Source organism: Ananas comosus, linkage group 5, assembly GCF_001540865.1.
Source record: "Ananas comosus cultivar F153 linkage group 5, ASM154086v1, whole genome shotgun sequence".
Taxonomy (NCBI): Eukaryota; Viridiplantae; Streptophyta; class Magnoliopsida; order Poales; family Bromeliaceae; genus Ananas; species Ananas comosus.
Genome location: NC_033625.1, coordinates 5,406,350 through 5,422,354, shown reverse-complemented (window position 1 = coordinate 5,422,354; position 16,005 = coordinate 5,406,350). Strand labels below are relative to the sequence as shown.

Here is a 16,005-nt window from a genome sequence, read left to right as displayed (position 1 = left end):
CTTTTTCTTGGTTAATATTCTCCTTCTGTCATACTATTTATGATCTTTCCGTAGTTTGTTCTTAAAGTCTAGAATTTGTACATATACCCCATCTAAATAGGCTTGAAGCTTTCTGTTGAAAAGTGTATTCAACAGAGATTTGGCAATGATGGGTTATATTAGACTTCAGTTATAAACTTGAGCCCGAAATTAGGAATTTTAAGCTATTAATGCATACAGATGCAAAAATAAATTGAAGTGCTTAACTCCTTTTGCTTATATTCATTTTAGAAAGGAGTGATCAAAACCATAAGGACTAGGCATTATTCATTACACAAGGTTGCTTTTTAAATGCAAATAAGGAAAAGCAGAGGAGGTTCAAACATACATTCATTTACCTCCAGTGAGAACTGTAGCATAGGGTTTTCTCAAAAAAAAAAAAGAAAAAGAACTGTAGCATAGGGAGCAAAACTGCTTTTAGCTAAGAAGCGTCTCTCTTGCTGCACTCAGCTCCTTTGAGACTTTTGTCATGTCGCATCGTTCGTACGGCGATTCGTTCGAACATGAGAGACCGCAGTCGAACACCGAAACTACGCAATCTCGCACACACTCTTCTCGATAAGCCATATCATTGTCAACTGAGTGCAGGTTTCTGTCTATGATGTCCATGAGATGTTCAGGAGAAGCAGCAGCAGCACGAACATATCCACGAAGGCTCAGTCCATCTTTGAACTTGTCGTCGATGGGGCTCATTCCAGTGAACATTTCTAGCAGAAGAATTCCGTAGCTGTACACATCGCCGAGCCTAGATGGTTTACAGCCCATTCCATACTCTGCACAACATTAATACATCGGAAACCGACGATACAAAATTCTCAAGTGAATTCATTTGGATTTGGATTTGGTTCCTACTGCTTCCAAGCCATAGTTACAAAAACTAAATTTGATCTTTTAGATTATTTATATTGATTCAAAAATAGCATTAGATGTGTAGAAATGAAGTTCCAGCTTTGCGAGTTTAGTGATTATAATTAATCAGTTTTTAGTAGTAAGCATCAAGCAGTTTATTCTAACTCTAGTATGTCGGTTTTTGTAGCTAATATGTAGTATCCTTTTTATTTCCTATAATATTTTTTTCTCCTTTTCTATAAATTTTACACTAAATCTCTAATTTTATTTATTAAACTTGTGCTATTCATTTGTTTTTGCTTCAAAAGATAGTGAGCAGCAAAGAATATCAGATGTAGTATAGTTAGGAATCCAATAGAGAAGTGTTATATTTTTTTTCTGAAATTCTGTAAAGCATGAAAAAAAAAAAGTTAGTATTTTATTGCATATTTCTCGCCTGGAGGAACATAACCAATAGATCCTTTGATTCCCACAGTGCTAGTAGATGAATGCTCAGATGATTCGTCAGGTGGTTGTCGCAGAAACTTTGCTAACCCGAAATCAGCCACATGCGCCGTCATTTCATTGTCGAGAAGGATGTTGCTGGGCTTAAGATCACAGTGAACAATCGGCACGGACCCTCCGTGATGAAGATACTCTAATGCCGAGGCTACGTCGACAGCTATGTTCAACCTCTGGATTAGGCTTAGGCTTCTGAATGGCCTATTCTCGCGTGCATTAGGATGTAGCCACTCTTCTAAGCTCCCATTAGGCATGTACTCAAAAACAAAGGCCTTGAAATCGTTATCGCAGTGATCCAAACTAGAGCACGATGTAAGAATTTTGACAAGATTTCGGTGTCGAATGCTTCTCAGGGCCTCACATTCAGACATAAAACTTCTGAAAGCCCCGTGCTGTTGAAGGTTAAGCACTTTCACTGCAACGATGTCGGCGTTTTCATAGTTCATGGCGGCTTTATAAACTGACCCAAAACTTTCCGTGCCGATCAGATTATCTGAGGAGAACCCATTTGTAGCCCTGAAGAGCTCATCGTAAGATACTTTCATGTGTCGGTTTTTTAAGGAAAACCTCGACAGCGGCTTTCTCCGGGAGTTTTTTATCAAGTGATGTACCCCAAGCAAGCACATGATTATAATCAAACACAAAATTGCCCCACATATAGGAATGAGTATTACCTTGAGTTTATAATCAGAGTGATGTTTTGCTGCAAAGGCATCTGAAGTGCATTTCGGCAAGTGCAATTCTGGAATTCCGCCACAGAGTTTAGGGTTTCCGATAAGCAAGACTTTGCTCGCATTCTTAAAAACCCCTTTCATCGGCACTCGACCCTCAAAATTGTTGAAGGAAAGATTCAAGTATTGTAGATCCGGGAGCTCATCAAGGAATGCTGGTATTTGGCCCGAGTAGAAGTTTTTTGAGAGATCAAGCTCCTGAAGCCCTCTTAAATTGCTAATGGAGGAAGGAATGGACCCTTGAAATAAGTTATTCTCTAAATGAAGAATTTCCAAGATGGCGCATTTGCCGATGGTGTCTGGAGTCTCACCAGAGAGCCTGTTATTTGAGAGATCAAGCTCCCCGATATTTATCAAATTGCCCACTTCTAACGGTAATGAACCGTTCAGTAAATTATACGACAAGTCAAGGAAACTTGCGAGCGACGAAAGGCTCAAAACTTCGCTCGGAATGCTACCGCTTAGCCTATTATTTGATAGATTTAACAACTCTAGCACTAACATGTTGCTTAATGTCGTCGGAATGGCTCCTTCAAATTCGTTGCTGCCGAGATGGAGCTTGTCCATTCGTGTTAGGTTGCCCAAAGTAGGAGGAATTTCACCGGAAAGCATGTTGCTCGACAGATTCAAGTACTGTAATTGCCAAAGATGACTGATTTCTACGGGAATGGTGCCTCGAAGATCGTTAACACTCACGTCAAGATAAGTTAGATTGATGAAATTCTTAATCTCTGTAGGTATAATTCCTGATATTTGGATGTTATAGAGTGCCAAAATATTAAGACTAGTGGAAAGATTGACTATTGATTTGAGCATCATGCCTTGAAGTAGATTGTCTCCTAGATCCAACACTTGGAGACTGGTGCAGTTGGTCAGTGCTGTAATGAAGCTCCAATCACTAGGCTTCCTGGCTTCTAGTAGATTACCGAACAATTCGAGCCGTTTGAGACTCTGCAAGGCTCCAAGGCTCGGCGGTATCGTGCCGTGGAATGCATTGAATGATAGCTCAATGTTGTTGAGCTCAGAAGCATTGGACAGGGATGCTGGAATTCGCCCCCTGAGCTGATTATAATACATAAGAAGGACTTGAAGGTTCGGAAGAGCATTTCCGAAATCGGAGGGAAGAGTTCCCTCGAGTTGGTTATAAGGGAGTGCTAAGGCCTTCAGGGATGATAGATTGTAAAGGGATGACGGTATGTCCCCTGTTAAGTTGTTCATCCCGAGAACGAGATATTCAAGAGATGAAAGTCGTCCGAGCGAGATTGGGATGGTCCCGAAGAGATAATTAGAAGTGCAGTCCACGATTGAGAGGGACGGAAGTTCTGCAAAGTGAGGAATTTCACCATGAAGGTTGTTTTCTCGTAGCAAAAGCTGGTTCAAAGAGGAGATATTTGCAAGAGTGGGCGGAATGGTTCCTGTGAGATTATTGAATTGGATTTGAAGTATCTTCAAGGAGAGAAGGCTACCGAAGGATGGAGGCATGGGTCCCGACAGGTTATTTTTATCCAAAGAAAGAAAGAGTAGAGAAGAAAGATTCCCAATTGAATCAGGGATCGTCCCTTCTAACATGTTTTGATTTAGGATAAGATCTCTAAGACTGGAAAGACGCGACAGAGTTGGCGGGATCTCACCGTTGAGCTTATTATCTGCCAAGATGAGTTGTTGAAGGTTAGAGCAATTGCCAAGCGAAGACGGGATCGTTCCGCGAAGAGAATTCACACTCAGGTTGAGATGTCGCAGCCGGCGTAGGCTTCCTAACTCCTCCGGGATGGACCCACCTAGCTTGTTGTTGGACAGGTCGATCGTCCGGAGGAATGTGAGGTTGGCTACGGCGGGCGATACGAAACCGGCCAGGCGGAGAGACTTGAAGTTGAGGGCTGTGACCCGGCCAGGATGGCGGCGGCTGCAGGAGACACCGCGCCACCTGCAGTAGTGGAGAGAGTGGTTGTTCCACGAGGAGAGCGCTTCGAATGGATCGTCGTCGACGAGGGACTTGAAGGAGAGGAGGGCGGCGCGGTCGGATGCAGCTTGTTCGGTCCCGGGAGCGGCGCACCAGGCGGCGGACATCACATATAGTAGAATGATGAGAAAAAATAGTGCATGGAAAAAGCTTTCCATTCTACGAACTAGGACAAGAGAATCTAAAGCCATAGTAATCCTGCAGTAGCTCTTCGTTGGTATTTAATCTTGGCAACTGGATAGATAACAAACTAACTTCCATGCTTAGTCAAAAAGTCAATAGTTGTAGTAAGGTAGTAACACCATGGTGTGAAAGAACCACAATACTTCTGCGAATATGTCACTAATTCTAGTTGGCTAAAAAAGTTAATAGTTGGTATCCTTGATTCTAAATTCGAAATCTAGTTGTTTTATATTTTAGCTATGTGGATGGCTAAACCTACCTCTATTTGTAACTGTATATTCGTGCACTATAGAAAATAAGCGAAGCGAGTAGCTGATACCACATAGTTGTAGCGGTATATTTGCGCATTGCCAAAAAAATAAACGAACTGTGTAACTGGACGCACCTTGTATCTGTAGATTCGGGCCCTGCGTTGCTATTTCAACACAACTGTCTATTGTTTTGTGACAAAAGAAGTTGGTGAAAATTGGTGGGTATACCCTGTTTAATTAAAAAAAAAAAAAATGGTGGGCAATTAATTAGTGGGTTGACGTTATTATAGGTGACGGGAGTAAACGAAGAGACTATACGGGAGTAGACGAGGAGACTAGTGGATGAAGCAGAACAAATTATTGGATGCTAAGCAATGCTACACACGCATCTCAAAATAGAGTGTATGATATAAACTTTTTAGGGTTATTTGCATACACGTCCCTGCAAACATAGTAGATTACAGAAATATTTCTGCAAAACGGAAACCCCATAAGTTGTTCCTGTAAAAGTCCTAAGTTATGCAGATATGTCCCTGCAGTTAGGGTCTGTTAAAAAATTTTCATTAACCACAGTTAAAAACTTAACCATAGTTAATTAATCATGTAAATTTATGGTTTTACCTTTTTTTCTCTTCCTCCTCTTCCTCTTCCATCTTCTTCGTTGCCGGCGGCGGAGGCGGCGGCGGCAGCGGCGGCGATGGCGACGGCGACTGCAAACCCCCTCCCTCTTCCTCTTCCTCTTTTCTCTTCCTCTTCCTCTTCCCCCTTCTTCTTCCTCTCCCTCTTCCTCTTCCCTCTTCTTCGTCGCCGGCGAGAGGAGAAGATGTGGCGGCGTGAACCCTCTCCCTCTTCCCTTCCCTCGTCTTCGTCGCCAGCGAGGGAGGAGATGCGGTGGCGGCGACGGTGGCGGCAAACCCTCTCCCTTTTCCCACTTCCCTCTTCCCTCTTCCTCTCCTTCTTCCTCTTCCCTCTTCTTCTTCCTCTCCTTCTTTCTCTTCCCTCTTCTTCGTCGCCGGCGAACCCAACCCCGCACCGCCGCCGTCGTCCGCTCCGGCGACCCGAAGAGGAAGAGAAAAGGAAGGGGAAGAGGGATATTTTTGAAGGGATATATTTGTGAGGGCAAAAAAATTATTTCACAAGAAAACTGTTAAAAAACTAACAGTTTCCTAACAGATTTCAACCAGAGGGACATATGCATAACTTACGACTTTTGTAGGGACAACTTATGGAGTTTCCTTTTTGTAGGGATATTTTTGCAATTTACTATATTTTTAGAAACGTGTATGCAAATAACCCAACTTTTTACATCTAGAGTGTGTTTGTTTGGATGGAAGTGAGGGGAAGTGGAGAGGGGCGAAGTCGTTTTACAGTCTGATCGGGCAAAGTTTCAAAAACACACAAGAAAAAAAAAACCTATTTCTTTGCTTTTTGTGATAAAACTAAGATATAAGGATTGAAGAATATACAAATTAAATCCATCTTTTATTTTAATTTATTACATTTTTCAAGCATTAGAATTAAAATTATGACCTTGAGTACCAACCATTATTTTATCACTTGTGCTTAAAATAGTTAGTGAGAGGTAGATTTTTTAATAAATAAAAGTATATGAACATTTTTTTAGGCATTTTGAAATAACTCACTCAATTATATTTATATTTTTTGGATTGAGAGCTCCTCAATGTCTATTTTTTTTATTTCAGTTTTCATACTTAGTTTAGCTAAAAATTTTATTAAATTTAATAGCTCTATTATTTATAACCATTAATTAGTCTACTTGTATTAAAGTTAATAAAATTATCAGTTAATTTGACAAAGTCTTTTATTTTTCTGACTAAAATCACTTAATTTTAATTAACATCAAAAGTGTAAGAGGCCTCAATTCAAAATAATAAAAATTGAGGAAACAATTTCAGAATTGCCCGTAGGTGAGGGTGTCTCCGTACGTTCAACGCACTTTGAATTATAATTTTACCACTTTACTAACCCAAAAGACATCTTTTTCTTACAAATCTTGCTCTTATTTTTAGTTAAAATCTAAAAAAAATGTAGGATAAACTCTAAAGACTACTGGATAAGAGGTTGAAGAGTGCTAGATTTAGCATTTCTTCTCAAAAAATCTATATATTCTAGAGTGAGGCTGGTATACTTTTCGAAGCACGAAGCCCTCCGTGCTTTCAAATCGTTTTCGATATTAGGACTTTCAAATCAATGATCAACTTCATTAGACTTGATCTAGAGTATTTGAAGTACCTAGAAAAATAAATTTCATAATTTTTTGATATCATTTGTCTAGTGATCGAAAAAATTCAAAATCAATAGTTAAAAATAAAAATGTTACAAAATATGATGATATAACATTAAAATTTTAGATAAAAAATATTGATCTTATTTTATATAGTATAAAAAATTTTCTATTAATATTTCATATGATTTGAATATCTCTACACCATTAAACTTTCATATATCTCACCACAACTATTAAAATTATTGATTTTGAGCCTCTTCGATTACAAAGCAAATAATATCAAAAAATTACGAAATTTATTTTTTAGATACTTTAAATATTTTAAATTAAATCTAATAGAGCTGATTGTCAATTTGAAAATTCTAACATCAAAAATAATTTAGAAGTGCAAAAAGCTCTGTGATTCCAGAATATGAAACTTCAGTAAAAATCCAACAACACCCTCTCCCCTGAATTTGTGAAAAGCGGGTTGGAGTGGGCCCACCTTTTTATCATTTCAATTCTTCTCTCCCCTGTTCTCTCCCCCATTCTCCACGTTGATCTTGGTGGAGAGGGTAGGGTGAGGCACTTTTTCTTTGTTTTTTACCCAATTCTTCTCCCTCTCTTATTCTTCCTAAATTTCTTTCTCACCTTTTGCTATCAGTCTGTTTTAACTGATGAATATTATAAAATTAAAATTTATATTTAATATATAAAATTTAAATCACATAAAAATCTATGTGTAAAAAATTTACATAATTTAATCTTTTATAATGAAAATTTAAAGATATATACAAAATATTTTTTCACCGTCACTTTATTTTTTCCTTCTCAATTATAATAAATTATTACTAACACCGAATCTATTTATGCATTACATATACTAATTTTATTTTTAAAAAATTAATATTATAAAATTATATAATTTAACTCGATAGATGCAATCTACACTATATAATCTATATTTATATCTCTATACCTATACATTATTTCTTGTGGAGTTTGTCACGTGATAATTCCTCCTTCATCCCCCTTCTCACTCTCTGACGCTTTGCCTTTCCACCCCTATCTCTGCCCGATACTTCGTCTTCTAATTTGCCCAATTTCTAATTAATATATTAACATGATCCATTTTTATCTAAACAAATCATTTTAAAAAAATAAGAGTAAAATAAGATCTCTTTATACTCTTTTTTATTATATTTTTCTTTTCTTTTTTTTTTTGTGCACAAGAAGGGTTCATTTTTTTTTTTTTCTTTTTTTTTAAATTGTGTAGAGATTGAAATTAGGATTCCGAGAATCACGACAGTGCGGCGAGGTAAAATGCGATATATTTGGAGTCGATGAGGGGAAATAAGTGGTGGTGTGGGGGGATCCGTACGACATCGACATGGCTGTAACTAGGAAAGCTCGACGCCAACAATGGCGGTGGAGGCGATGCAGAGAACAGAAACCACCTCTCCGATCTCGGCAACGCTATCGAGGTGCGTATGGAATAGTAGTTCTATACCGTTTCTTTCATTATTGTTATATATAATTTATATGTTATTGTAAGTTTTGTTATATTTGTATATATCTATTTTATATTTTTATTTGTATTTATTAATGTTTCATAGCAAGTTAAAAAATTTTAAAATTTTAATTTTGCCAATCTTTTTTGCTTTTATAGTCCGTCGTAATGCGCGGATAACTTCACTGGTATCGATACATAGAAACTTTAGTTGAAATCAAACGGGGCTTTGCCACGTTGATTTGGACCAACGAGGGTTGGAGTCTATGTTCCCCATTCTCCACGTTGATTTGAGGGGAAGAAATGGCTAAGGGGGGTCGGGCCCATTTTTATCAATTAAAATTCAACATGGTGTTCTCTCATGCTAATTTGGCCAGAGGGAACTAGGGTAGGATCATTCTCCCCCCTCTCCCATTCTCCACGTCGGAGTTGGGTGGTGCCCTTTTTTACCAACTAAATTCTCCTCCTCTCTCTCATCCTCAATCAATCTTTTTGATCTTTTACTATACAATGTATTTTTTATCTAATTAATCTTATAAAATTAAAATTTATATTTAATATATACAATATAAATCACATAAAAAATTATGAGTAAAAAATTATATAATTTAAATTTTTATAATGATATTTTAGAAATGTAGAGCGTAAGATTTAATTTTACACTCAATGATATGAAATATTCTCATCCACTACTTAATTTTTTCTTCTCAACTATAATAAATTATTGTCAGCACCTAGTCTATTGGTGCATTACATATGCTAAATTATTTTCTAAAACTTAATATTGTAAATTATAAAATCTAATTTGTTAGATACAATTCATACTATATGAAAAATTTATATATAAAAATTTATGGAATTGGAATTTTTATTATGAGGTTTTAAAAATGCCACGTATAAGATGTATTTGCACATCCCAATTTCGAATCCGCCGATCCCGTCATGTATCCGGCCGCTCTGACCCATTGCCATCACATCTCGCCACGAGAGCATGGAATCAGTTGATCGTGTTGTGGTTTTGAATTTTTCTCTCTTTCGTTCTCTCTTCTTCTATCTTTCCGCATATGCCTGTCAATTGCTATGTTCATAAAACTTACTCTCAAGCATTAGGCTTTTCCCTCTCTCTTTGTCTCTCTACAGCCATTCGAAAAAGGGAAATAGCAGACAGAGAGTAAAATAAAGCAACAAACACATTTTTGTTCTATTACTATATTCATTCTTTCTATTGTTATTGTTTTTGTTTTTGTTTTTGTTTTGCCCCTTTTTTTATTGAGTTTATTACTATTGTTGCTCCTACTAATTCTTTTTGTTTAGCATTTTTTTTAATTCTTTATATATAAATAATTTATTATTTTTATAGTTTTAAGTTTCTTCTTTCTTCCTTCATCAGTTTAGAATATTTATAGGTCCAACTCATCCTAATGGATACAAAATCCTCATCGAATATAAAAAATGTCGCTACCAAATACCTTTTATAGCGATAAAAATTGTCGCTACATATTATTGCAAAAGGTCCTATTAGCCACCAAATTGTAACAATTCTCGGCGACAATGTTTTGCCACCAAAGTAAAATATCCGGCGAAAACTATTTATCACCACCACCTATCAAGATTTGGTGGCAACTGTTTTTTGCCACCAACGTCCAACTTTAGCTGATAGATATTTATCGTCACTAAATATGAAATATATAGGTAAATATCTATCGTCACAAAATGTGATATTTGATAGCAATTATTTATCGCCACTAAATGTGAAATTTGGTGGCGTAACTATTTATCGCCATATTATTTTTGCCATCAATACTGTACTCTAATCAAAAGCGAATATTTCATCCTATTTTTGTTCTAATATGTTAATGTAGGCCTACATATCATGCTTGTTGTTCTGACTTTCGACTGGTCAAGTTCTCTATTAACCCGAGAAGCAGCAGACAAATTCTGGAGCTTATGCTACTAGAGAAATTTGAAAATGAGTTTCGCCTTTGCCACCTGCGGTAGAAAAAGTTGGTAAGAAATTTACAATTTGAATAGATTAAAAATATACACCAAACCGCTCTCAGAGAAGGACTTGTGGCCAATGTTGTCAGACCGGAGGGGTTGGCATCTCGGATGAAGGGTAAACTGGGGACGGTGCCTAGCCCAGGTGCTTCTTATTTGGGCGAAGTCTAGAAGAGAACTGAGGAGTACGGGGTAAAGCTGGACGAGGTTTTATATTTATATAATGTATTTAATTTATATATATATATATATAAAATATTTTATTATTTAATAGTAAAAAAAAAATTTAAAGTTGAGCTTAATTAAAAAAAAACTCATTTATATGTAAAGTTTCAACTATTAGATCAAACTTTAGTGGGTAAGATTTTATAAATTTAATTTTTATATATATATCCAATCTAATCCATTTAATTTATTGTTTGTTGACCAGCCCGTGTTCGACTTGTTTATTAATAAATCGAACACGAGCTGAATTCTTCGTACATAATAATTTATTATTTTTATAGTTTAGAGTTTTTTCTTTCTTCCTTCATTAGTTTTAGATATTTATAGGTCCAACTCAACCTAGTGGGTCCAAAATCATCATCAAATATAAGAAATATTGTCACCAAATATCTATTATGCCGACAAAAATTGTTGCCATATGTTGCTGCAAAGGATTCCACTGGCCACCAAATTGTACCAATTTGGGGCAACAATGTTTTTCCACCAAAGTAAAATAGCTTGCAGCAACTATTTATCGCCACCAATTATCAAAATTTGGTGGCAACTAGTTTTTGCCACTAGCATTCAACTTTAGGTGGCAGATATTTATCGCCACTAAATGTGAGATATGGTGTTAAATATTTATCGCCACATTTAAATGTGATATTTAGTGGCAAATATTTATCGTTATTAAATGTGACATTTGGTGGCGCAATTATTTATCGCCACATTATTTTCTCCATCAGTATGTGCTCTAATCAAAAGCAGATATTTCGTCCTATTTTACTTCGTTCTACATATGCTAATGTAGCCTACATATCATGCTGGTTGGTTTGGCTTTCGGCTGATCAAGTTCTCTTTTGATTTAACCCAAGAAGCAGCAAACAAATTCTGGAGCTTATGCTACTAGAGAAATTTGAAAATGAGTTTCGCCTTTACAACTCGCATTAGAAAAAGTTGGTAAGAAATTTACAATTTGAATAAATTAAAAATACACCCCAAACTCGCTCTCTTACACCTATGTGTGTGTTGATACTGTTAGTGATATACCCTAAAGCCAATCGGTGACATAGATTTGTGGACATATTAAGTATTTTTCTTAATTAATAAAGGGTAAGTTTTATTCATATTTATTGTTAGTAGTACAATACATTTATATGAATCATCCATTGAATTTTCGTTAAGAAAATATATTTCTAAGAGTTAGGAATTTGAGATATATATTTCTTTGTACAAGATTCTTAAACGCTCCTAACCATAGAAATATCATAAGGACGATGATATTTCCGGATAGGCCGGTGTATGCTATACTTCTAAGTTGAGGTGACGAATCTCAAGTCATTAGTGTAGGGACACTAAAGTAAGCATGCAGGTGTTTGTTAGCGAATAAGAACACTGAGTGTGACCATTTAGTTGAACAGTCACATGGTTCCATATTCGCCAATGACTAGTTCTATGCTACCATTGTGTGAAGTACTCCTAGACCTGAGGCATCATGGTTGCTCCACATATAGATTGCTATTGTTTGACTGTACTAATACTTAGACTCTAATCGTTGGTCTACGTCTGGTACTGATTGGCTGTAGTAGTTTATATGAGGGGGCATATGAATGCGCAATAAGGAATTCAACACTCTCAATATTGAGAGAGAACGTCCTATGTAGACTATCAGACTCGACTTGGAAAATCCCTGATCAGGATACGTGGTGTGTGGAAAGAGTTTCCAGCTGTATTACCATTTTGAGTCGGTTCTAAATATTCTAGTCACATGATCGAATAATAAGATTTGGCGAATAACCATATTTTTAGTTCGATCGGGGCGTTGTGTGTTGGGAGGAATTAATCACACAGCAACTGTTAGCGGAAAGATTCATTTTTTATCATCATTCTGGATTATCGTGATATACTGCTAGATGTCACTCACGGACAGTGAGAGAAGTAAAAATAATTTAAAATAAATTATTTTATAGATTAGAAGAGTTCTAATCCAATATTAAAGAGTTTGATATTGGAACTCACTGCCGAATAGTAATGAACCTATGCGGTTACACACAATAGAAATTGTGTGCATCCAACATGACAATATGAGTCTAATACACTAAACAGTTTAGTGGAAATAGTAATTTGAATTTGAATGTTACGGAAGATTTAATTTCTAATTAGATTAGAGAATAATTAAATATTCATANCGGAAGATTTAATCTCTAATTAGATTAGAGAATAATTAAATATTTATAGATTATTATGAGATAATATTCTAATTAGATTAGATTTAAATATGAATATTTAATTATAATTTAATGGATAAGATCTAATTAAATTAAAGAGAGAGATAATGATAAAATATCCATAAAGGATAAGCATAAATTTACTTTTACTTATCCTATATTGTGACTAATTGGATGTGATCCAATTAGTATTGTAACTAATTGGATATGATCCAAATTAGTTATAACAGATTGCGTGTGCCCGGATTATATGGCTTTATTAATTAGTGGAGGCGTACATATAGGAGCCGTATTAAAAAAAAAAAAATTCACATTATTCTCTCTCAACCTTTCGTCAAGTTCACAATTTTTAAAAAGGGAAACGTAGATATCAGAAGACTGCTAGCACCGTCTTTGTAACCTGAACTTCAAATCAGTTTACGTTAGATTATTATTTTATATTGTAACATGAGAATGATCCGTCGGCACATTGATTTGTTTTGTTTTGGTTTATATGTGATATGAATTTTTGTTTTCAAAATATGATATTATTTTCCGCTGCGATTTTTTTTGTGCCGGATTAATTCTTACAGATACACCTTAATTAAGAGTCCCTTTGGTACATGCCATATATGTCACCTAGTTACAAATGTAATTGAAGAGATGCGTGTGCGTATGTATCTTTTTTTCGTACTAAAGTTTTTTGCATTGAATTGTTCCCTCTCTAAAATAATTCTTGCTTTAATCTCATACTAGTGCAGTGACCCATGCGTTACGACGGGTAAATACTGTTAAAGTAAAAAATTTGTAAAAAATTAATATCAGTTTAGTACAAAATATAATAAATATAGTCTATATTATAGACAAACATTTTTTTAAAAATAAAACTATAATGAAAAAAATTAATTATTCCAATAAAATTATTCAAGCTTGTTCAAAAAAAGTCGCTATCATGTAAATGGATGATTACAATTATTTTTATAACACAATAATTAATCAAATAAAATATCATATAGGAGTTGATATAACTAAAAAAAAAACTTACAATAATATGCAAGACAATTTATATATATTATCACTTTTAATTAATTAATTGACTCCGAATATGAAACACAACAAAGGTTCGAATTTGCTAATTTCGATTCATCATCACAATAAACGATTTTCACACTATTGGTGGAGATAATTTGAAACCATACATTCTCAGGAGATGATGTGAAACCATACATCCCTCAAGTCGTCCGTCGAGGCCTCAAAGCGCGTAATGTTGAAAGCAATGGAGGAGGAGCCTAAGATTTTGAAAGGATTGTTGCTCGAAATTTAAAAATTTTGACGCATTCTCAAGAAATTTCAACAAAACTTTTGTTAAAATTTAAGGAAAAGGGTGGAAGATCAAAAAGTAAAGGAAATGGGCAAAAAAAAAAAAAAAACTCTTTTAAACCTTAGTAAATCTTTGGAAAAGAAGAAAAGTTTAAAAAAAAGTGAGCCCCACTCCTCAAATTAAGAGGTTGGGAGCTATCTCGGGCACATATATTAAATTCTCACTTGAGCTAAAAAGAAAATGGTACGAGTAAATTATGTTTGGATTGTTGAAAAAGGAAAAAAAAAAATTACATGAAAAAATTTACCGGCCATAATAATTTTTTCCTTGAAACGTTTACTGTTTACTTAATTATTGTCGATCTGGACTAGGAGTGAAAATCCAGCTCGCTGTTCGCGAGTGAGTTCGTGTTCGGCTTGAAATGTGCTCGTGTTCGGATCGAATGACTTATTTAGTAAACAAGCTGAATAAGAGGTGGAATTTTTCAGCTTATTTAATAAACGAGCCGAAAACGAGCTGGGGCAAGCTTGCTCACGTTGGAATTATATATATATATATATATATAATAAAAAATACAGATTTAGGGTTCCAACCTAAATATAAAGCCAACTCAACTATAAAAAGACTAATTTATATATATGTAAACTTTCTACCGTTAGATTAAAGTTTAATAGATAAATAAGTTCTCATAAATTTATTTTCTATATATATTCTTTCTAATGAGCCGAACACGAGCTGCACTTTTCGGCTTGATACTTTAACGAACCAGCTCATGTTGAAACGTGCCGAACACGAGCTAGTTGACACCCCTAATCTGGATGTTATGTTTAGTCTGTTAAAAGCTAGTTAATTATGAGTTGTGTACAATGATCGGAAATACGAAGTAATTTATCTTAATATTTCAGATGACTAGTATTTCGACCTTTGTTATGCATGCCTCTTAACTTCGTTAACTCAGTCAATTTATTTATTTAGAGCCGGGTACGGTGTTTTGATCACAACCGACTTAATCGGAGGTGGTCCCAACGTAACAAAAAAATGCATAATTAATTAGGAATTACATATTTCCCACTATAAGAAAATGTGGCCGAGAAAACGGCATATAAAGCGCAAAAGCTAAAATTATTTAAATTGTTATTTCTTTTGATTTGCTTTTCAAAAAACATCAGCTTTTGCTATAATATTGGAAATCTATTAGGATGTTTATTGAAAAGCTGTGAGTGCTAGATCATTCACAAGCTCGATTGCGAGAGCACTAGCTAGTATAGAAGCTGCAGCAGTAGAAGCAAAGAGGCTTACAGTATCGCCAAAAGGACTGATCATTTTTACGACTTCCAAGATTTATGTTTGATTATCTTTCGAATATTTGGTTGACGAGTTTTGGATCAAGAAAATTTTCCATAACCAAGCGATTTGCTTGCACCTCAGAAAGTACAAGAAATTCAGGGTGGGCGGTGTATGCATGTATGTATCTGGTGTTCTTTTTCCGTTGCGTCAAATACACGTTGGGCGATCGCATCTGAAACCTCTCATTCATCGCAATTGGTGAAAGAAACAGCATTTGGTTGTGTTTCTCATAGTCTTTGTGGTCCTTTGCATTAGATTCTTGCTTTTACATGTGATGCTTTGTTTGATTGTAAATGGTTTTGTTGTTGTTGTTGTGGTCAATGTTCTCCTTTCATACTATTTTATGATCTTTCCATATTTTGTGCTAATTTTAGGTAAACATGCATGGAGTCACCGCAACTATAGGCCATGTGAAATAGGAGTATAGGACCCTCAATTTCATTGTTCTTTTTCAATAGACACCTTCTAAACTTTATTTATTTTGTTCGGGTTATTTCAGTTTATTGAATTTGGATTTCGTTAAAATTAAACTATCTGGGAAATAAATTCTATTATTTCCTGACATTCTGTATTGATTAAAGTATCTCAAAGTCGACAATTTGAGTCTACATTAATTGCTTGAATTTTTGTTTGAAAATAATTTAAGCTATATAGATCAAGGTGCATACCTTTGATCT

The 16,005-nt window shown here is 35.3% G+C and overlaps 1 protein-coding gene across 3 annotated transcripts in view; it reads right to left on the bottom strand.

Annotated features, from left to right (window-relative positions):
- LOC109710811 (receptor kinase-like protein Xa21) overlaps positions 233 to 16,005 on the bottom strand; it is a 30,031-nt gene continuing 14,258 nt past the window's right edge. For 2 of the 3 annotated variants that reach the window (XM_020233585.1, XM_020233584.1), the window contains one exon: positions 233 to 812. In XM_020233585.1, coding sequence (XP_020089174.1) covers positions 457 to 812 — 356 coding nt within the window. In that variant the 3' untranslated portion in view covers positions 233 to 456. Of the gene's footprint in view, positions 813 to 1,324; positions 3,983 to 16,005 lie in introns of those variants that run through there. The other variant, XM_020233586.1, reaches the window with a different exon arrangement.